The sequence below is a fragment of the Thunnus albacares genome, chromosome 12 (genome assembly GCF_914725855.1).
Source record: "Thunnus albacares chromosome 12, fThuAlb1.1, whole genome shotgun sequence".
NCBI classification, from domain to species: Eukaryota; Metazoa; Chordata; class Actinopteri; order Scombriformes; family Scombridae; genus Thunnus; species Thunnus albacares.
In genome coordinates, this window is record NC_058117.1 from 16,780,395 (window position 1) to 16,802,514 (window position 22,120).

At 40.2% G+C, this 22,120-nt stretch overlaps 1 protein-coding gene across 1 annotated transcript in view; it reads right to left on the reverse strand.

Annotated features, from left to right (window-relative positions):
- Nucleotides 1-22,120, reverse strand: part of slc22a23 (solute carrier family 22 member 23) — a 38,489-nt gene that overhangs the window by 10,167 nt on the left and 6,202 nt on the right. Inside the window, exons 2-6 of the mRNA XM_044368312.1 lie at nt 20,347-20,450; nt 20,092-20,246; nt 4,403-4,571; nt 2,468-2,595; nt 155-257 (exon numbers count right to left, since the gene is read on the reverse strand). Coding sequence (XP_044224247.1) covers nt 155-257; nt 2,468-2,595; nt 4,403-4,571; nt 20,092-20,246; nt 20,347-20,450 — 659 coding nt within the window. The remainder of the gene's footprint in view (nt 1-154; nt 258-2,467; nt 2,596-4,402; nt 4,572-20,091; nt 20,247-20,346; nt 20,451-22,120) is intronic.

The following is a 22,120-nucleotide window of genomic DNA, read 5'->3' on the forward strand; positions in this document are numbered from 1 at the left end:
GCCCTACACACACACACATCTACAAGCACTCGCACACATTTGCTTTTTTTTCCTCTCTTCTCTGGTTCAGATGCTCCCACACATATTAGCACCTCAATCACATAGATGTCCAAATTACTTTCTAAGCAGCAATACGCATATGACAAATACTTACGAGTTGACACACAGCACAACAATATTCTTCCACAGGTTCCTTGTCCCGACCATTTTCACAATGCATGTCTTTTTGGGTTTCTTTTGAAGAGCTCTCTGCAGTTCTGGAAACAAGCAAGCCAAGTTAATATGTGACTTTTGAGGCGGATAACAATATTTGAGAGTAAGAGTTATTTCAAGTTATGTCATAACTTGAAGTGTAGTATTGCAAAGGAAAGCCATTTTGAATAGTCTAAAGTTCAGCAGTTTTTAATCACCTTAAGACTCTCATGGTCACTGTTCATAGTGTAAATGCATTAGTGTTGCTTCTTGGTTATTGTACTCTTGTATCTTTACGTGGGGGGAAAAGTCTATAAAACATTACACACAAATATCTAAAATAGATAATGAAATAATAAAATTTTGATGCCAATATACCAATATTCATTTTTTACACTAAAACTAACACAAAATCACCCATCTTTTGCTAATTATCCTGCAAATTGTCAATTATCTCTAATTATCACAGATCATTGTGACAAAGATGTGTACTGAGGAAGGATATTTACACCTGAACAATAAACCTTACAGTAAAAGTAATTTAATAGTAGATTCTGATAAATCAACTTCACTGGAAATGAAATAATCTCACATTATAATTCTAAGTAAAATACGACAAAAATATTTCAAACTTTAAAAAATATAGAGAAAGAAAGAAAAATATGAGTCAAAACACGTAAAAATCAAGCATATAAAATATTTATGTGCTGTCCTGCAATTTCTGTTTTCGTATCTGCCTTCATATACACAAATACAAAAATATATTCGATAAGTAAAATACAACAAAAATATTTTAAACCTTTCAGAAAAATAAGAGTGAAAAAACTAAAATAGCCTATGTACTCCAAACATATACACAACACCAATATAATCGTGATATACTGACATCAACCTGCTAATATTAAAATCAGGCACCAGTCGATATAATCTTGTCAAATTGACTTTCAAAGGAAACTTTGACAGCACTACGTGTTCTCCAAAAAGTCAAACAAGGACACCCCTGATTTATCGCAACCAGATATTGCGCATGTATTTTTAATGAGAACATTTCTTCCCACACGACCGATCTCCTGCTGCTTTGTGAGACAGGTATGACAACGCTCTGAGAGGGCAACACCCCTGAGCCACTGGTGTTACACGACCTGGCACACGGAGGATGTTTTGGTATCAGACGGCGGGTTGCCACAGGAACACTGCTTTGCGGTCAACTGTATGTGCATGTTGACTCAGGCATGTGACAGCATTCCACACCCTCGCCTCAAGGTTATCTCTGGCAGTATCACTCAGGCTTTCCAGTGATCCTCTGGCAAGGCTACAAACCTCTGAGTAAGACTATCACAGCCAAGATCTATGCACATCTTTCGGCTCACTTTACAATCAGTATCAATTTCTTATCAGTATTTATACATGGATCTGCTGTGTCTAAATGCTTGGACATGTTTCTCAACTAGTCTGCTATAGCAGCAGTAAATGAGAAAGTAGGAGATATTACTGTAAGGGTTGGTAACAGCCAGTTACTGTAAAAACAAGAGAAGATAAGCTCATGTCTGTTACAATGTACTTTTCTAAATGCTGCATCAGCATGTAGTCTCAGAGTTCTAAAGAAGTGCAGTCAATTTCACACTGAGTGGTTCCTCTTTAAGCCTTTTTTCCCAGAAGAAGCACCATTTTTCCAAATGTATTGATAACTACAGTAAGCAATAGCAGGCCAAAAATGGAAGATATATACCAAGGTAAACAGCACTGTTAAAGCTTAATACAAACACAATCTGCTATGACATTTTGACAACACAATCCACTCTGCTCTTTGCCTCCTCTACTAGCAGGTCTTCCGAATACAGACACTAACAGTTAACCCGGGGTCAAAGTGCCTAACCCACGTCCATCTGCCGTCTGTACACCATCATGTCAGCTCATATCCACCCACCCGAGCTGTAATGAAATTAATGAAGTCCTAAAGTGTCATAATGCAACGTTCAACACCCACTGCTACCGTTTGAGTGGTCTGTTACTATGGTAACCAGACAGTCAATGGATATAACCTTGTCAATCTGCCTTATTTAGGAAAAGCACAGCTGGGGATACTACAACACATCCTGTGCTTGGAAAAAAAAAAGAAAAATAAGCTCAGAAGATAGCACTGCGGCAAACAAATAATGACACAATGGCTATTTTAGTGAAAAACAAATACAGTAACATATACATCCCATATCAAAATGTAAAATGTAGCCTATTTAGTGCTTATTTCTTTAATTAGTGTCAGTATATTCCTTACCTGTGAGGATGTTATCTGTATCAAGCTCCATGTTCACCCGGTTTTTCTTTGCTATGTGTCCCATGATCCACTTGGAGCGGCAGTACTGCTGAGTGGCCAACAGCCAACGCAGTGACTCAGGGAAGACCCTGTCAAAATAGACGGGGGATGTCCTTGTTAATAAGACATGAAAAATGAGTCAAAATGAAATGAATCCTCCTTTTAAAAAGGCTTATTGAGATCTCATTTAAGCAGGGTTAACAGTATTAAATGCATAAAGAAAACTGTACTGGAATGCCAATGTAGATAATAAATTGCTTTATTACATATATTACTTTCATCGTGGTTAACATCCTTAACGGGAAATCAGTCCATTGCATCTTCACACACACAAACCCTCACACACCATTTACAGGTATTCAAATTAGCTTAAACCTGAAGTCTGACGGAACAACAAATACACATGATTGCAGTTGTTTTCCTATCATTGCTTTTATTTGCTACCTTCCATTATCTGGTATTTAGTTTTGTTGCACACACATTCCTCTGAGTGGTCAGGCATCTGCTTGCAGAGATATGTTAATCTGAAGATAGCTGACTAAAACAATGCCAACATCCCTCAGTTGGTTGGATTTCTGTGAAACAGATGTCTATGCAAGTAAAAGTGCAGGTTTGCAGCACTGGTTTTGTTTTAAATTGTTTCTCTAAATCAGCAAACTTAGATCATCTGCAGTGTTGAACTGTTCAGCCCAATCAGCTGTATTGGTGAATTTGCAGAGTCAGCCATTTTATCGGTGATGAATTCAGTTTGTGCCCATAAATGCTGTCTAGCTTAATCAAGAAAAGTCACCAAGGGGTCCATACTTTTCCCCAAATCCTCTTGTGAAGGTCGGCCGATGTATTTTCATATCTCAGTATCATATGCTATGTGGACAGCACTATAACATGTTTGAAATACCAGAAAGAGGGGGTTGCCAAAATGTGTAAGACAGCTTCACTATCCAATGCCCAGTTATATAAGAGAGAAAGATCACAACCTATTTTATGTCCTCTGTGGGATTTTTTTTTCAGCCAACAAGGCCATGATTGCATCAAAGCAGATGACAAACATGCTCCAGGCACCTCACACATCTTAGCCACCTAACCACTCAGTGGTGAGGGACATATCTTTGCATGTGAAGTCCCTTTCATCATCAGATGTGAGGACAAGTCAACCTTTAAAAAAGAAGCTTCCACATTTTCCTCCTCTCACACATCCATTCACCATTGTAACAGTAACTACACTGCTGTCTGCCTGACCTCTGCACTGTATCATCCTCCTGCTGTGGAAATCCCCTTCGATCGGTTCCACTCTCTGTGTCCCACACTGATTGAAGTGCACTATATCACCGATATTGATATGTGATCACATTAGTGCTTTAAAGTACTATTTCTGAGGGAAAACCCCCTTTGTTCTTTGGGCACACCATGGAAGCATGCCAAGGTCTTTGACACTCGATAAAATCTATTTTCTTGGATTTTCTTCTGCTGACTTTGTACACATCAGGAGTTTTTTAAAGCCCTCTGTGCCATGGTAAAATAAATGAACACACATATGTTTACTGCTTGAGCTTTAGCAAAAGAAACTGAAGTCACAATAGAGGTCACTAGAAATAAGTTAATGAAAAGACTTTACATTTAATTCTGCTGGGAATTCAGTGCTGGAACATGTACTGTTTCCAATTTTATCATTGAAGAACACTGTACATCTCTTGACTTAACAAGGTTTTATTTGGACTATACAAATGCTGGACGTTTACAATCTAAAACACAGAATTCCAATGGAAATGGCATCACAGATTGCAACAGTAGAAGAGTCTCATGTAGAATTCAAACTAAAGAAACACAAACAAAATAACGGAAATATAAGCAGAGTTTGCGCCAAAGTGCGGCAAATGCTTGGGTCTTTTTCCTTACCAGATGTATGACAGCATAAGCAGCAGAGGGCAGATGATGACAGCCTGGAGTACCTGCCAGTCGCGACAGAGGTATGCCACACCTGGCATCAGCAGCTGACCTCCCAACACCACAAAACTGGCCACCATGGTCATGGAAAAACGCCACCCTGGCAGGCACAGCTCGATCCCTGGCAGAGAGAAAAAAGAAGAAGGGCAAGAATGTTATTAAGTTTTCTGCAAAGGACAAAGACACAAAATGGGCGTGTGCTGTATGACATCAAAGCAAATGATACTTTTTCCAGATTTTCTACCCTCACCAGTTGAATTTATGTAAACAGAACATTAGATCTGATTTTTTCTTGCACTGACAGAAGCATTCACCTCTGATTATGTGAGGCAGACAGACCACAAAATGGATTGCGAGGGTGATGTCATCCTCATGAAGCCAGTTTTACGTTCTGATGCGACACAGACGTTATTCCCAAGCCATCATACATTATGACTACTACTGTATTTTTACTGTAATTTTTACAGTAATTTTTACCACAGCGAAACATCTGGGTTTACACTTTTTAAAAACTAAACCAGTGGAGCCAGTGCCACCCCAGTTAAAAAAAAAAAAATGTGTGTCAATCCTGCTGAAATAATTTGTTGATTGAGATTAAATTCATTCCTTATAATTTTGATAATCAATTAAACTTTTACGTCACTTATGCCAAACATTTACTGGTTCCAGCTTCTAGGAATTTTGAAGATGTCACTTTGGGGCTCAGCACAGAAATGTAAAAGGAATTTTTCACAATTTTTTGACATTTTACCAATTAAAATTAATCAAAAAAAAATAACTGATAGATTAAATCAGTGTCATAAACATGTGTAGTTCACTTTGGAGCTACAGTAAATGTATAATATTGTGACATTAAATAAAAGCGATGAATCATTGTCTACAGTTGTTGTTCAGAGACAGTAGACAGACCAAGACAGTAGCCTGCTGTGAGAGTGAACTAACTAGAAAGAGGTTCCTTGTGCTCATTTCTCCTCTATCAGAATGGCACTGATTCATTCACTCGGTCATTAGCATGCACACCACACTGGCAGCCAGCGACCACAGACAGTCAAGCCCTTTAGTTACTGCAGTGTGAGGACGGGTTCACATCAAACCACAGAAAGTGAACACTACTGTAATGCTGCTATTCTCCTACTGCCCCAATCATTTGTCCGGCTTCATTCATTCCTTTTTGTTACATGTCACTTTTTTTTCCCTAATTAGTCTTTTCTACTGCCCAGGAATGTGAACAGTCTCCAGATGGGCCTTTCAAGGTGACAGGGCCAACATAATACAGTGGGTGTCGGCAGCCCCGCTTCATTCCAGTGGAAAAGACCGGAATTTCAATTAGGACTTGCCCCCTTCTGAGGACATGAATAATGCTCTCTGTTCACAGACACTATCGCAGCTGGAATGACAAAGCCAATGAGTGGAGAACAGGGCGATGGGTGCAAGACCTGCTGAGTTTGAACCAACTAACCTTGAGTTTCCTTCTCTGTGTGCTGCTGGGAGAAAAGTGACGGTTCACTGGTTATGGACTGCATGGGATTTGAAATTCTTTAGTTATGTATAAGGCGTCATGTGCACCGAACAGGTCACTGCATTGTGACCAGAAAGTACATCCTGTGGTGAGCTATGGAAAAGTGCTCACACATGCAAACATACAGATGTATAACAGTACAGACAATATTATTAATATAACCTTGTGAATATATATAAAATATGCCAAATATTCTGTAGATCACAATGCAGAATGAGGACCAGAGGTTATGAAAAGGAAATTAGGCCTGAGCTCCTTACTCTTGTTGATCCTAATCCTCCACAACCCACTAGATCAGCATTCCCACAATGCCCTGCTGCAGTCTGTGCCCCACTGACATAAATCTACCACTAACTAATCTGATATCACACAAGAAACTCACAAAAGATGCTAACACATGGTCTCTGGGGTGACAAAGCAAGTGGGATATACACATTAATAAAAACAAAAATAGACTTTTAAACACATTTGGCCACAGACTGAACACCATGCGACAATGACGTCATCAACAATAGCCAATTAATAATGACAATAATCCGCAAAGAAGCTTTAGCTGGTTTTGCTGACTTTGGCAAAACAAGAAAATGAATCACAGCCTCTGGTACACGTTACGGCAGCTCACTAGCCTTCTATCCAGTACACAGCTCAGTCAAGGAGGCCCATTGTTTTACAACTGAAACAGATTGGTTGACCGCTATAGGCACAGTGCAGCCACTCCCTGAACCCACATGCTAAGGTCATGACCTTTTGCTGGTCATATGAGGTCCTTATGGCCCTATGCCATGATTTCACTGCCTGATCCCGGCCACTGAGTCAGTCAAGTTTATCTTATACAGCGAGTCTATGGTAATTCTCTACACTGAAAGGTATTGGATTTTTGCCCTGTGGGACTATTGGCACAGATGTTTGTTGTGATTAATTTTTATGGCATAATTATGATTTATTTTTAGTTGCATCAGCTGTGGCTGCACAGGCTGGAGCTACAGGCCTTCTTGCAGGAGTCACGGATAAAAGCAGAGTACAGCTGTACTGCAGTTGCCATCCTTCATCTCCTCACACATCTTTTACCTGCACTGCTGTGAATTTCCATGCCTCACGGTAAATACTAGTCTGGCTCTAGACCTCTGAATCACCACCCCAATCCATTTATCAATTTATTGAGGGATTCAAACACGTCTGGCTGCTGTTGTGCTAATTAATGGCTCTAATCCCACCAATCAGAGCTTTGGCAGGATTAAGAATGGGGACGTCATCTTCCTAATTAGCTTGCTAGCTACCTAGCCACATACTGTACATTCATTGTTGGTTTGGCTTTACACGTGAGATTTGTTGAGAATAAGAAAAATCTAGAAAATCACCAGCCATATCCTTTAAAAATAGTGACACAAAAATGGCTACAAAAATGGCAGCAAGCATGGATGGGATACAGCTGTGCAGGTTGCAACTTTTAAATGGGCATATTTCTTCAGCCGTTGTGAAAAAGTTAACTGTTCCTTGCAATCACTACCATAGCTCCAGCGTCAATTGAAAAAGGCGCCTGCAGGACAAATGCTTCACTGGCTACTGATTGGCTGAGGCAAAACCAAACAATATACAGTAACCCCCCCCGCAAACAGAAATTGGCTACATGACAGGCTAAATGAATGTTTTTGTAGTGAGCGGTTGGTCTACTGGAAGATGTGGTGCCAGTGGCCAGCTGGCACCAAGCCTGCCAGGTCTTTGAGACTTAGTCATCTTCTATTTGGGTGACATGACCGAGCCCAAGCAGGTGTCACTGAGGAATGCAAGCATACGTATTAGATGTGAGCTGGGTAAGGACCTCTTTGTGACCTTTTTTTATGATTGTAACGAAGTATAGACAGGTGACTAAATAAAGGAGAGCCCAAAATAAAAGGTCTTTGTAAGGTGTTAGGCCACCAGAAGCTACCAGAACAGCTATGTTCTTTGTCATATTGTACAAGGAACTTTACTAGAAGTTAATACACAAATCTTCCAAAAGATATCCCCTCATTTTGTGTTTCAATGATGGCAGTAGGGAGTACTGACTCTCCACAATCCACAATCAACAATGGGTTAAGGTGGTGGTGATTCTTAGACCATTCAGTGACTGCTTGTCCCTTGTATGGAAGCATCTGCATTTATTGTTTTCCCACTCATTTACTCTGTTTTTTCTTTAATTTGTAGGAGAGCCAAGATGAGTGAACTGCCCACCTTCTAAGCCGTGGTCACAGATGTAAATTCTTTGTGAGACTAAACTCAATTTTAGCAAGTATAAAGCTGCTCATTAGTTTTTGGAGTGCTTCCTCTGAGTAAAAGGCCAGTGCAGCATTGTCAGCAAACAGCATTTCCTGACTAGGATCCAGTGAACCTTGGCCTTGGGCTTAAGTTACAACAGATCGAAGAGGTTTTTGTGTGAAGGCAAATTGCATCCTCAGTGGAGGCCATATAAAAAGCAGCAAGGAGGAGAAGATACCAAACTGTGTGGGGGCGAGTGCACAGCCCTGTTAAACCCAGAGTCAATCAGGAAAGTCTCTGAGAATAGGACACACCACTCTTAAGGTGTCCTTCACATGTTAATAGAACATAATCATCCAAGAGGCTACATGGCAGATAGCCAATGCCCTGATGGAGTATGATTAGACTTCTTCTGCTGACAAAGTGAAGAACTTTGTCAGGTCAATTACAGGCAAAAATAGAGTGGTCTTCTTTTCTCGTGGCCTTTGTTTTGAAGTTGTTGCAGTGAGCAGATCCTGCTGATGGTAGATCATTGAGATTCTGGGTACATATATGCAAGAACAAAGTGCAAGTGGTTATTTGAAATTACTGTGGCAAATAAAGAACTCTCCGAAGGGATATTCCATAGTATTTTTCACTCTCCTTTGATTATAGGCTATAGGGTGACTGTGTCAGCACACAAATATCCTGAGGTACCCTCCCTTCCTTTAAGCACTGAAAAGGGGCTATTGACTATGAATAAGGTCATACTCATTGATTAGTCCCTTATCTGGAACTGCAAAGAATGCCAACCAGCCCAACTAGCCACAGGCACTTTCCTTTGATCTGTGTGCTGATATTCTCAGCAATCAAATCGTAAGTAAAAGAATACCAGGAGAATATTTTCTTTTGGTAATGTTTGCATGTGAGTGTATTTGTATGTTCTAACCCCCACCCCTTCCTCCCACACACAGAAAGATCAGCACAAAACTAAGCCATCAGCTCTCCAGGAGACACCAAATGGGAATACTGACTGATGAATAGCTTGTACTATGACACAAATACAACACTGAAAGCCAGACTGTCCAAACACAATAGATTCATTAGCCAGAACAAAGAATAATTGAAACAGCTTTTATTTCTTTTTCCACTTATCAAAAGAAAGTGCAAAGGTTGTCCATGCTGATTTGGCCAATCACTGGACTTCACTCAGGAATTGGTGGCGTGAGATAGCTTGAGGTTATGTCATGCACTGTCTTTCTGAAGAAATAAGGGTTAACCATGATTCCAGCTGTGGGTCAATTACAACACAACCAATAGGTCAGCCAGAGGGAAGCAGATTTACAGTAAAGATATAAAAAAATAAAAAACAGATGTAGCATGGAGCCTTAGTCTAAGCTGTGTTAGGGGAGGAAGTCTGCTGAGCAACAAAAAATGCAAACTCTGCACAAAAGGGAACTTTAACCCTTCACAGAGGGAAATAAACCTGCACCTGCACCTTAACCCATTTATCAGGAGACAGCTAGAGCAGATTGTGGGGAAGGATGAGAACAGGTCAACCTGTGTATCATGGAAAATACCTTCCTTTGGCTGAAAAACATTTGTGCCCTGTACAGTCAACAGTCTGCATCCCACCCTGCCTCTGTATATTTCATCATCCTTTTCAGACAATTTTTAAAAGGTCCTTCTATTGGCAGTACAATATCTCTGCAGTGGTGTGAGGCGGACCTGGCTGCTATCCTCAGGGAGGGATAGCCATATGGCGGGAAGTTAAAAGCTTCTCTCTTCAGAGTCCAGATCTGGACAATGTCTGGCATGCACTCCTCAGATCAGGCTAGATTGAGGAATATCCATTAAGGACATATACACAAACAGTAAGATCAAGACAGGTAAAGAAGGGAGGTAAGCAAATAAAAGATGCTGTCTGTCAGACTGTATCAACTAACAGGAATCTGACATTCAATTGACACAAAAGGAAGCCATATACACAGATAAATACACACAGAACCTCTGTCCTTCTGTGGTTCCTCTTGCGTCTCATCTGTGTGCAGAGAGATTAATGCCTGTGGTAAGAGGAGGGCACTGCTGAGAGAAAGCACTTCATTACAGACAACACAGAACAGTGAACAGAGGACAAGACTGGCCTGGCCTCACAAACCTGATAAAACACTATAGCACTGCAGCGGGGAGCATACATCACAGATCATCCATTTACTCCAGGATTAAAAAAGGAAGGAAACACAGACAGCCAGGGAACACACATGCCCATGTACTAAAAAAAAAGTCTCAATGTATTTTGGGCATTTCTGTCCTATATATCGTCCACTCATGACCACGACCTGTCTCTAAGCACAAGACGATCCATACAAGTATATGGTGCTCATTCAATCTACATTTATCCTTGCAACTACACCACTGACCACCTTTATTTCTATTTATGTGAATTTTAAATGTTTCTCTCAATATGCGTCAACCTCAGGCTGTGCCCAAGGGGTTGAAAGCTCAGGAACAGTCTGGGTCATGTTTGCTCGGAATTGTTCCAGAGCATGAGTGGAGCCAAACCACAAAACTGAAATGCATATCATTGTCGCCATAAATCCTCGAAACCTTGACTGAGCTGACGTAATAACTAACACACTAACACTAAGGTCAGTCAAATTATAATTTCAACACACTTCAGTACAATCTTAAAAACTAACCATTATGATTGACTGCATGCATTACAAAAGTACAACAGAGAATAGGTCACATATTTTGAAAAACTCACTTTTTCAGTGCTTGTGCAATTACACTTGGGTCTCTGATGTGCCAACTAACACGCAACATGTGAAAGTAGACAACCCTGTTGTATACTTGATGCTTGAACTTGTTCAGGAGCCTCTTCTTGCTCAGGGTCTGACTCAAACACACATTGTTGCACCACTATGTTTTCTTTGGTAGCCATGTTTCTCCCAGAGTTCACATTCAATAGTTGCCATGGTGGTGTGTATCCGTACTCATTTCGGCACACCCCATGTAAGAGGGGGGTGAGGTGAGCAACAGCTCATTATTATTTAAAGGAGAAGGCACTCAAACCGGCCGTTCTGAACAGGGCTGTTTAGACAGGCTGAAAAGGCTGCTGTAGTGCTTGATCCTTGTACCCAAAGCATGTCAGAGACATTTTATTAAGACCCCAGGGAACTAAAATAAAGACAGTGTTTCCCCTATAATAGTACAGGCCTGGCAAGCCGCCAGGCCAACAAGAACTCCCACCAGGCCAAGAAAATATTTTTTAATGCCAAAAATAATGCCAAATATCCATTCATTCGGAAATCAATAGCATTTGGGAGCCTCTGTGCAGCATTGTTCCGAAACGTGAGTTAACCTCTGTGTCGTTGCCTAGGAAACCCTTGGTAGTGTAGCTCCTTTTAAGGAATACGGAAGTGTGTAAAATGTGGCATAGCAGGTGAGTGAGTGGTTGAGTAAGAGAGCGAGCAGCAGAAAAGTGACAGTGGATGGGAGCGGAGCAGAGGCAAAGGTTAGCAGTAAAGTGTCAATCTGGCAGTAAATGTATAATACAGACTACAGTGTTTCGGTTAATAAATGCTGCAGCTTCTCAAGACCAAGAAAAGTCACATCTGTTGTTTCCCAAACTGCTGGAAAAGTAAAGGGGGTTAGCAGCAATGGGTTAGCCTAACCTGCAGACACTAAACACAGAAATAGAGAACAGAGAATTGTGTGGCTGCTGAGTCTCCCGCAACCTTTCACTCAGTTGGTTATACACAAACAAAAACTCAAATATTAAAAAGACACCAAGGAACTGTGTTAACTTACGGAAAAGGGGTAATATGTCACCTTTAATGGCATCATATCATCAACCTCTCTTCCCTGTGTTTCTAGTGAAATGTATGCATGTGTGTACTTGATCTTTTCCCATTCTAGTCCAGCACATGTACAAAAGGAGTGACAGCAAACTCTACCCACACAATCAATACAGTCTGACTGTCTGGGGCGTGTCAACAACAATGATAACAATAATAACTGACAGAAATTACACTTGCTACCCTACAGTAAGTCTAACAACCATGGACTTCTCTCTTTGTCTGTCCCTCTCTGCGTTGCATCTTCTCTTCCCCACATGACACAAGTCCATAAGAAGTGATCACCTACATAAAATTTAAGTATCTTGGGACAACAGAAATAAAGTATGCACTTGCACTTCAGCCTGGACTCAAAACAAAACCACAGCAGAAAAAACAAAACAGAAAACAAGGTCATCTCAGCGCAGGGTGTGTTTCCATTACTGGCATTTTGCGGCACATAGCGACAGGTGAAGTTTTCCAAATGAACTATTATATTAGATTAACTAAAGAGCTACTCAACGTCAGAATTGGCCACTGTCACTTCACAAAGTGTGTTTCTTTTTGTTTTTTTGACCTGTTGAGGTCACAGTCATTATTTATGTAGCCACTATATTGTCTGGAAATGTGTCAAACAAATCCTGACTAAACTATAGAGATTGTTAACAGTTATTGTTGATATTCGAGTTTCCTATAGCTGTAACTACCATAATGGCAACACCATTTCATGTCAACCTTGTCCATCCATAACAATATGAAAGATCTGAAAGAAATTTGTTTTTACTGGAGGACCAAAACATAAGATACAAGGAAATATCAAGATCCCCCCCCCCGACATGTTTTAAGACATAAAAATCCTTCTTCACGCTTTGACTAATAATTTTTTTGGTTTTTTTTGTTTGTTCTTTTTTTTTAAAAAAAAGTTCAATTAACTTGTTAAAATGAATGAATATGCCCATTTCAAAACTTTAACTGCTGGACACAAGATGAAAAGTCCATCCTCAGAGTTGCACACTGGGCCACGATTGGCCTCCAGACTAGTTGTGATATCACAAATTATACTCAGAGGTACCTGCATTAAACTTAGATTTAAGGTGAGCACAGAGAAACCTTTCTCCTTCAATAGATTAATGCAAATTCAGTCTTCCAGTCTCAAACTCTGCACATAAATCATTCTGCACAGTGAAGCTCAAACATCCAGCTAAGAATGAGTGAAGGGGGACTTTAAGTAGTATGTTAGAAATATATCATGTGTTAATCAAGAGGGAATCAAACCTAGAGAGAATACCCCATCCCTTATTTTTTAAAAAGTATATGTGGTAAAAAAAAAAAAAAAAAAAAAAAAATTAAAAAAAAGCAGGCAAGTGTGTCTCACAACATTGAAAATAACTTTGTCCTCCTGGATTATGACACAGAGCCATAATGAGCATTTATGTTAAAGGTAACTGACAGAAAAGTCATTCGCTCTTTGTGATACATGACCCAAGACTATGACAGAACCATACAGACAGACAGGAAAAAGACTGTGGCCTTCTTCCTGTCTGTCTCCTCTGTATTTCTGACAACAAGTCACCTCTCACACACACACCCAGGACATGCATAGGCATGCAACCTCTGATTCAGACATGGAAAGTGAGCATGTTCTCTTCTTAAGATGAGTTTGGAGACATTTCCTCTTTACTGTAAGGCAATTATAGGGACTCCTCAAAGTAAATATCCTGCCTTTAAACAACACTTAATGGTTGCCTGTAGGAAATTAAAGTTATGATATGAAAAACATTTAGCCCATTCATACATACACATGTGATCACACACGCACTTAAACTGGAAATTACTCTCCCTTCAGTCAGGATCATCTTTCACATGAAACATTTTTATAGAGAGAAACACAACTCTTTCACAAAGGGGGTTTGCTTTATGTGCTCTGTCTTTATGTGCACTGTAAACTGCTACACTTATATTTGGTGTAAATAAATACTTCAAGGGAAGGAAAAGAAAAAAAAAAACATCTCTCTCTCCTCTCTCCTAGAAAAGCAACTGACTTAAGCCCCAAATAACTGATGATAAAACATGATATAATACGTGTAAACAAAAAGCGAGCTCTGGCCCACTGCCCCAGAACACAATCACCTCATCTCAAGCTGATCACAAAATTCTCACACAAACAAACCCAGTGCAGCGAGCTAGCATGACTCAGCTAGTTGATGTGCAGTATGTGTGTGTGTGTGTGTTTGTATGTGAGGGGTGGGAGGTGAGGGTTGGTAGTGGTGGGAGTGGGGGGGTGGTGGGGGTGGGTGGGGGTGGAGGGGGCAGTGTGTTTACTGTAAAAATGCATTACTGAGCAGAACCATGAAGCTCAGCTATAGGCACTATGAACACTGCCTAGCCTGCCTGCTGCTTTGATGCTACAAAGGCTAGCACACACTGATGGAGCACTGTGGTATAAATAGCGGCGCTGCATCAGATGACTTTCTATAGCTATCGGCTTTGCTATTTGCTGTTTGACTTTGGAGCCAACATGCTGTAGATCAATGTAATAAAGAGATGCATTAGTTTGGTTTATGCGAGAGAGGGCTTAATGTTAACCTGCAGAAACACTTCATTTGCAGTGGTGGTGCGACTATATCACACTGCCTCTCAAGTCTAGAGCTCTTCAAGAATCAGAGGTAAAAAATCTTGCTTTCTCCATCCAGTGCCCACATTCTTCTTAGTTGTTAAGTTTTTTTTTTTTTCTCCTCATACTAGTTGCTGGTCCCCGTTCTCTTTTCCATTCTCTCTTTTCTCTTTATTTCTGTCTCTCTGTGTGGCAGTTAGCTTCAGGAGCCGTATTAAGTGTCACATCACATCAGCCATGTTGGGCCCCGTGGTGGGCCTGAGTACGACAGGATATTCTGGCGGAATGGATAGTAGCTGTGTGCAAATTGCTCTGCGCTTTTGAAAAAAGGCTCAAGCATTTCCTCACGACTCGATGGATTAGCTGCTTCTTGTCTCCAGGGTACAATGGGTTAATGTACAGGGGCGTCAGGGAGGTTGCTGCCCTTTAATTCCTATACCACCTTATTCAAAAGGATTTACAAAATTGTCCTGAAACACAAACAGATGACAGAAATTGTCATCATCGTATTGCTTCTTTCTATTTAAAATCATAGAATGAAATGGTGCCCAGCATTTAAAATGCAGGATGTAAGACTCGCAGTAATTGCACAAGGATTGATGAGAAAGGGGGGATTAGTGTTATGTCTCCAGTGCAAACACTCCAAGCTGGGATTTGGCTCCGATTTTCCTTTGTAAGCAGAGTCAAACAAAGCAAGCCACTAAAGAGGGTCATGTGGTTTTCTAATGTTACATGCAGAAATGTCATATGACTCACACACCGTCAAGACTACAACAAATATTAGCCTTTAGCTAAACTCTTAGCATATGGCCAACTTTAGTTTTCATGCGAATGCAATAAACACCCGAAACAGAATGCCTTGAAGTGGAAGGATTGATTCTCTCCAGTAATGTGTTATTGAACGACTGTGTTCCTACTCTCAGACCAGCTCTAGTGGAGTTTTGTCAATACAGAGTGGCTGCAGGGTAAATATCATGTGACAGAGGCCACGCATGATCAGAAATAAGGGCGGCAGTATAGGAACACAAAACCTATACAAATAAGCATGGCTCAAACAAACATCTGTCCAGCTAAGCCCTTCACGAGTTGAGTTTACTATATAGTACTGCAGCAGGCTTTTTTTCATAAGGACATGATTGTTTAGTAAAAACAATGGAGCAGCTTATGAGGGGGAATTAGTTTGATTATTATTTTATGAATATGTACCCAACTGAAATGGGAAATCCCTCAACAACAGCAATAAGGAAATATAATTGACTGATTGGATGACATGTCTGTAGCCAACTGCTTATTTTTATGCTTGTTAAATGAGGAACTGCAAGCCTGAATTATAATTACCCATTTCAGCCTGAAGCAAGAAACCGTGAAGAGCCTGTTTGCTGTTGATGCAAATGGATCCACATGAGTTATCTAACCACACTCCACAGTCCTGGTCCCAGGTACTACCTGTCAAGGGCATAGCTTTGGTTTTAACTTTGGTAGGGATATATTTTGTCAGACAGCCAAAATAACTGTGTATGTGTGCTTGCTCTCTATCACTATTTTCCCTTTCATAGGCACATGCACGCACACATGCAGACACAAAGAGCCTGACTCTGTAAAATGTTTACTGAATATGCATTTTGCTGAAAGCAGATTTGTATCATGATTTTTTTTCATATTATTTTATTGATAGACTACTTAACTATAAATCTGAGACCAAAATTAATATTTAAAAATAACATATCATAGACTGTCACAATAAATGTATAGAAACCTGTAGGTAATGTGCTGCTCTGTAACTCACCGCTGTAAGGTTTTCAAACCTCACCCGAGATTCTGTCCTTTAAATTTGTGGATTTGGGCGACAGAATTTAAGACTTTCATGACAGAGCCACAGCGATGCTCAAACCTATCTTTAAATCATCTCAAACATTTCTATTTGTATTATTTTTCATTCAACCCCTGAACTTACGGCTAGATCTTTCACTATGACGTCAGAGATCACCTGAGAGGCCGAAGTTCATCTGTCTGTGTGTCTGTGACATCAGAGATCACCTGAGAGGCCAAAGTTCACCTCACTGTATGTCTCTGTGCTGCTCAGGCTGCTGTTGACAGGATTTTTATGATGAAATGATGCCTCACAGTCACAAAAAAAAAAAAATCAGTTGGACAAGCTGTGGCGAATTTAGCTCATAAATAATGCTCATGTCTTGTCTGTTTAATTAAAGAGCATGTCTGAGCAACAATCACAAATTAGCTAACAACACCTAACCCCTGAAACTAAATATAATATCAAATGATCTTAGCTTTGTCCGGTGAAGTCGTTTTCGATTCTGAGATGTTTGGAATGTTTAAACTATAAATACTAACCGCTTCAGATTCTTCACCTCACTGACTCCACTACTGCTGCTGCTGCCAGGCTGCCGCTAGTCAACAGTGTGTACAGCTTCAAGTTGAAGGTTGCCAGACCATGAGATTTGGTATCCCCCAAATCCTGCTCTTTCACTCTTTATCATAACAGCACTCTTTTTTGCAGAAAACACACAAACTTGGCATCTCTGCAGAGATCTTACTGTTAAGATTACATGGAGTTAAAGCAGCTAGATTGTTTGAGATCGGTAAGAATATTGGTAGGGACAATCCAGCAACACCTTGATATTGGTAGGTACATGTCCCTGCCATCCATACCCAAATGTACACCCATGCTAACTGTAGTTACTTTTCCACAAGACTGCAGAAACTTTAACGCTAATACCAGAGATATTCTTGCCAACTTCTACCACTCTCAGACATTGCTTAGGTACTTGAATATGATTGCAGAGAGTAAGGTTACCTTTCATAAGGCCAGTCGCCTTATGAAATAAAGAAAAGAATGCCTATAAAATCACAACAAGTTGTTTCGTGACCACTTCATTTACTCTGCAATCACTGCATTGCAGATTGCAGACAGTATTGTGGAATTGTAAATGCAGAGAATGTAAAACCAGGGTAGACAATGAGAAAGCAGGAGTGGGAGGCACAGAAGGTGAAAAGTAGGGACTGAGAGAGGTAGTGGAATAACAAAAGAGGTTAAAACCACAGAAAGAATTATAAGAAGAAAATAAGGAAAAGGAGATGTAAGAAAAAAAAAGCATCATTCTTCACTCTGACTCACAATAATTGGACTCTGTAGACACAAATGTCGAGAAAATGCATAGAAACACAGATAGATATATTAAGAACCACCTGAATCATACAATACTGAAGTCCTCCCTTGCGCTTGTCTTTTGTAACCTGTAATGTGAGGCTTACAATTTACTAATTCAAACATTTTGATTTTTCTGTTTTTGTTATTCCTTAATTTGACCCTAAGTGTCTCAGAGGATATTTGCAGCAAGAATACTATTCTACCTGTCAAACAAGAGCCAGAAATTGGGGGGAAAAAAATACATATGATAAATAAGTTTGTAGAGGAGGAAAGTAAGATATGTTGAAAAATATTGACCCTTAGACAATTATCATGCAGACCCCCACCTTCTGAAGAGTGCCGCTGAGCTATTGAACCATAAACTGTAAGCTAATGTGAAAACAATGAACGCTGATGTCAAGTTCATTTAAATTTGATAAGATGCTGTACAGTTTAACTCCACCCTTTTGCCTTGCTCTGTCCCACCCTCCCTCCTTTGTCCTGGGAGCGGACTAAACGGTCCTTCTATTTTGGGAGCGCGGCGGAGCTTTTCAAGGTACAGAATATAGTGTGGAGTAAATTAGAATGACAAGGACACTGAGGGCCCCTTCCTTCATCATCTCGCCCTTGCTCCCTCCCTTCCACTTCTGCAACCTCCCTCTGCATTGGTCATTTACTGCGGCCAAAGAGGCTTTTAAGGATCCATCACAGAGACCAGAATGTGCATCAACTGCACAGCCAAATTGTCAGGATACAAACGTCCCTTCCTTCCCAATCTTTGCAATTAGTGTAATGTTCCCACTGCACTGATTATTTAAACCTTTTACTGTTAAAAGACAAAGTCCAATCAAAGAGGATTCATTACAGACTGCACAAGCTCTCCCTGCAGAGATGGGTAAAACAAGAGTCACCCAAATAACGCCCCCACCCCCTTCAGTCATTATCAGATTATTTATTAGCAGTAAGAAGGATTAAAATCTCAGGGAAAGACACATGGTTGTACACTTAAATGAAAATTAAAGAGTTCACTCCAAGGGTAAAGAGGCTGGCAGTTGCTCAATAATGAGAATTTATCCCGACAATGACACTCAGTTTAATAAATGTTAGAAGGTCACTGCAACACAATTACTCTTCTTTAAGCTGAATGCTACCCTCAGCTAGGGACATGAATTAAAGTGAAATAGCCTTTTGATTAGGTGTGTCTTGTTGATAATGAGAACAGCAACAGTGGGGAAAATACGGAGGATTAAGGGTGGGCAGTGTGGACAAAATGAATATTGCAAAAATTATCACAGTGCTGATATGTTACAGTATTCACTTTGGCATTCAAAACCACATGATGAAAACTCAAATCATATTAATTCATATAGTTATTAAGTCTTTTAGTGGAAATGTGTATAATTTCAAATGTATACGATTCAATTCTGACAGATTTTGATTATAATCCAGATTATCTTTCCTTAACATATGAGATTTTTTGTTTGCAGTGAAAGCGTTAAATGTATACTCAGCCCTAACAAAGTACACTCCCTACAACTGAACCTTAAGTGCAACAAAAGCAGCCTTACTTTCTAGACATAGAGCCAAATCCCAAACAAACCAGTTTGGCCTACAGGTAGCTAAGTAGCGTTCCATGGAATAGGGCTGCATTTTCTACATATATTGCTGCATTGCTGTTGTGACAATGGGCCTTTATAAACTTCCATAAAACTGAAACAATTAAACAGCAAGCTTTCAAAGGGCCTACAGAAAAAATGTCTCTGCAGGCCAAGTTTGTCAGCAAACCCAAAGACATTCTGGATATTATGGTATTAGGGGAAAATATTCACCTCACAAAGTCAACGCAAATGTCAACTGACCGTTCTCTAAAGTACCACATCTAACAGTAACTGTTCAGTCATAGCTTGACAACCATAACTAGCAATAGTCTTGCTTAAAATGAGTTGGCCAGAAATGTTAAAAAGTCAGAGTTTTCAACCAGCTCACAGACTTAGCATTTTTTAGCTAGCTAGCTACAGCTGATTAAATCTGCTAGCGACAGTTGTCATTTCAGCTGTCAAAATAGACTGTCATTGACTAGAAATGAGAGGCCTGTTTTTGTTTCATTCTGTGCCAAATCGAAGACCAATTGTTTAAAAAACTACAAAGTATTTTGAGTGGTAAATCTACCAGCGTTATCACTGTAAACTGCATATGCGCCATGCCCAAACACAAAGCTTGACAGGTGAAGATACAGCAGGTCAACAAGGCAGGGTTTAGCAAAGGGTCAATTAGCACAGGACTGTTAATAGAGAGTTAAAGACTTACTGAGGACATAGAGAGACAGGGTGATTCCTGCCAGGCAAAAGCCTTCAAAGAAGCGCAGGGTGCTGAACATGGGGACGTTGACAGAGAAGGCCACAGTCAAACCGAACACCAGCATGAACAGTACCGATATGATCAGCACTGGGTGGCGGCCAAACCTACAGGAATGAAGTAAAAACATATTTTTCGACTAAGGACAATTTCAGCTTAAAAACAGAGTTTTTGATCCTACACAACTGTCAATACGAAAAATCTTACCAGTCTGCAAGGATTCCAAACACCAGGTATCCGAAGATGGATCCAACCAAGAGAGAGAACTTTGCGATGTGGACTTTCCACGCTGAGTCACACACCAGACTCCACTGTAGAGACAAACAAACATAGACGTAAGTTCCAAGACATTTATGCTGTGGAAGTGAAAGATGAATATTGCTTTTTGAGGGAGAGATTTTTCATTTACTATCACTCTCCACTGGGTCTGTCTTATTTATAGGCCATTATAACCACTCAAAACACATAACACTGAAATATGAGAAGGGTACATATTGTCCTGATTGTCACTAGCTTTGCCTGTTTGCTGCGTGGTGGTCTGCAGGTAGCGTGCAGTCGGTGTATCTGAGATTTTTTACTGCAAACAGCTGTCTGCTGCGTCTGAAAATGCTGCTGATGAGAGCAGTGAGACTGAACCCAAATAGTTACATTTTGGCCCTTAAATCCAAAACAGTGAGCTTAAAGATGCTAAAATGCTCTGAACAGCTAAGCCAGGTGACACAGAGCCAGGTGACTTTTCTATTTGATTCTGTAATCAAGTATCAAAAAGCAGTATGAATTGTCAAAATGATTCAGTAGAGTTTTCCAACTCCTATTAAATGTAGAGATGTCTATGCAAAGCCCACATCCTGTATTCAAATGGATTCAAACTGGCACTAGGCAGGTTGGGAAAGCTCATTTGTCATCCGTAAATCATCATTAGGGATTAAATAATCCCTTATTTTCTCATTCAAAAATCACGGGGTCTACATAAAAAATATATATATTCATTTATGCCTCCTCTCATGTATGGTTAGATGGAAAATTACAGTCAACTTTGCCGCTCCTCATTTTCTGATGAAGTTTCGGTGTCTGAAACTTTCCACCCCAGCAGTAGTGGGGATTCCTAGAGTGCAAAACAATGCAGTGTGTGCCTGCTTCGCATGTATCAGCCTGTTTTTTTTTTTTTCTCCTTCACAGTTGCAAGTTTTGACAAATGGACCCCATACACAGCACAAGCACTGATCGTAGAGAGGTACAGGAGCAAATGGAAAGCTCCTGCACCTGCTTGTAGGGAGAAATTCACAATTTATAAAATGCTGCCTGAACTTGTGACTAGGACATCTATTGATTTTATTATTTAATAATCCTATTAGAGTAGCTCATCCTGACATGTAAAGAGGATGAATTTAGCAACTTATGCTTCTCAGCTTTTTGTGCTGACAGAAGCATTGGCCACAGCAGATGGATAGCCAGAGAACCTGATCAACACTGACATTAATTCTGACCAATTATAAACTAAACCTCATCACTATTAAAAAAAAAAAAAAAAAAAATATATATATATATATATATATATATATAGGAACAGAAAAGCTGCCATGTCAAGAGAAATCATATTTGTTTCATGCATCAACTCTACCTTGTGATGAAATACAAAATGCAGTTTGTTCTTACATTTTTCTCAGAGGGGCTCTAACCTCTCATAACCTCTACTACAGTGACCTGTTCAGAATGGAACGCTCCAGGATTACTAAGAGCCACCCAGCCATCACATGATCCAGGCATGCCACTCATTCATGGTTTCAGTATCGATGTCAGCAGAGAAAAAGACACACGGTAGGCAAACAAGTTCCTGTTGCGCAATCACTGCACAACCAAGGGTATTTAAAAATCTGGAGCTGCCCTCCTCCAGGACTGTGACAAACTGGCATATGCACTGAAGTGAAACTCTGAGTGTGCAATAACTTGGGAACAGGCACTGCACAGCTGGATGATAGTT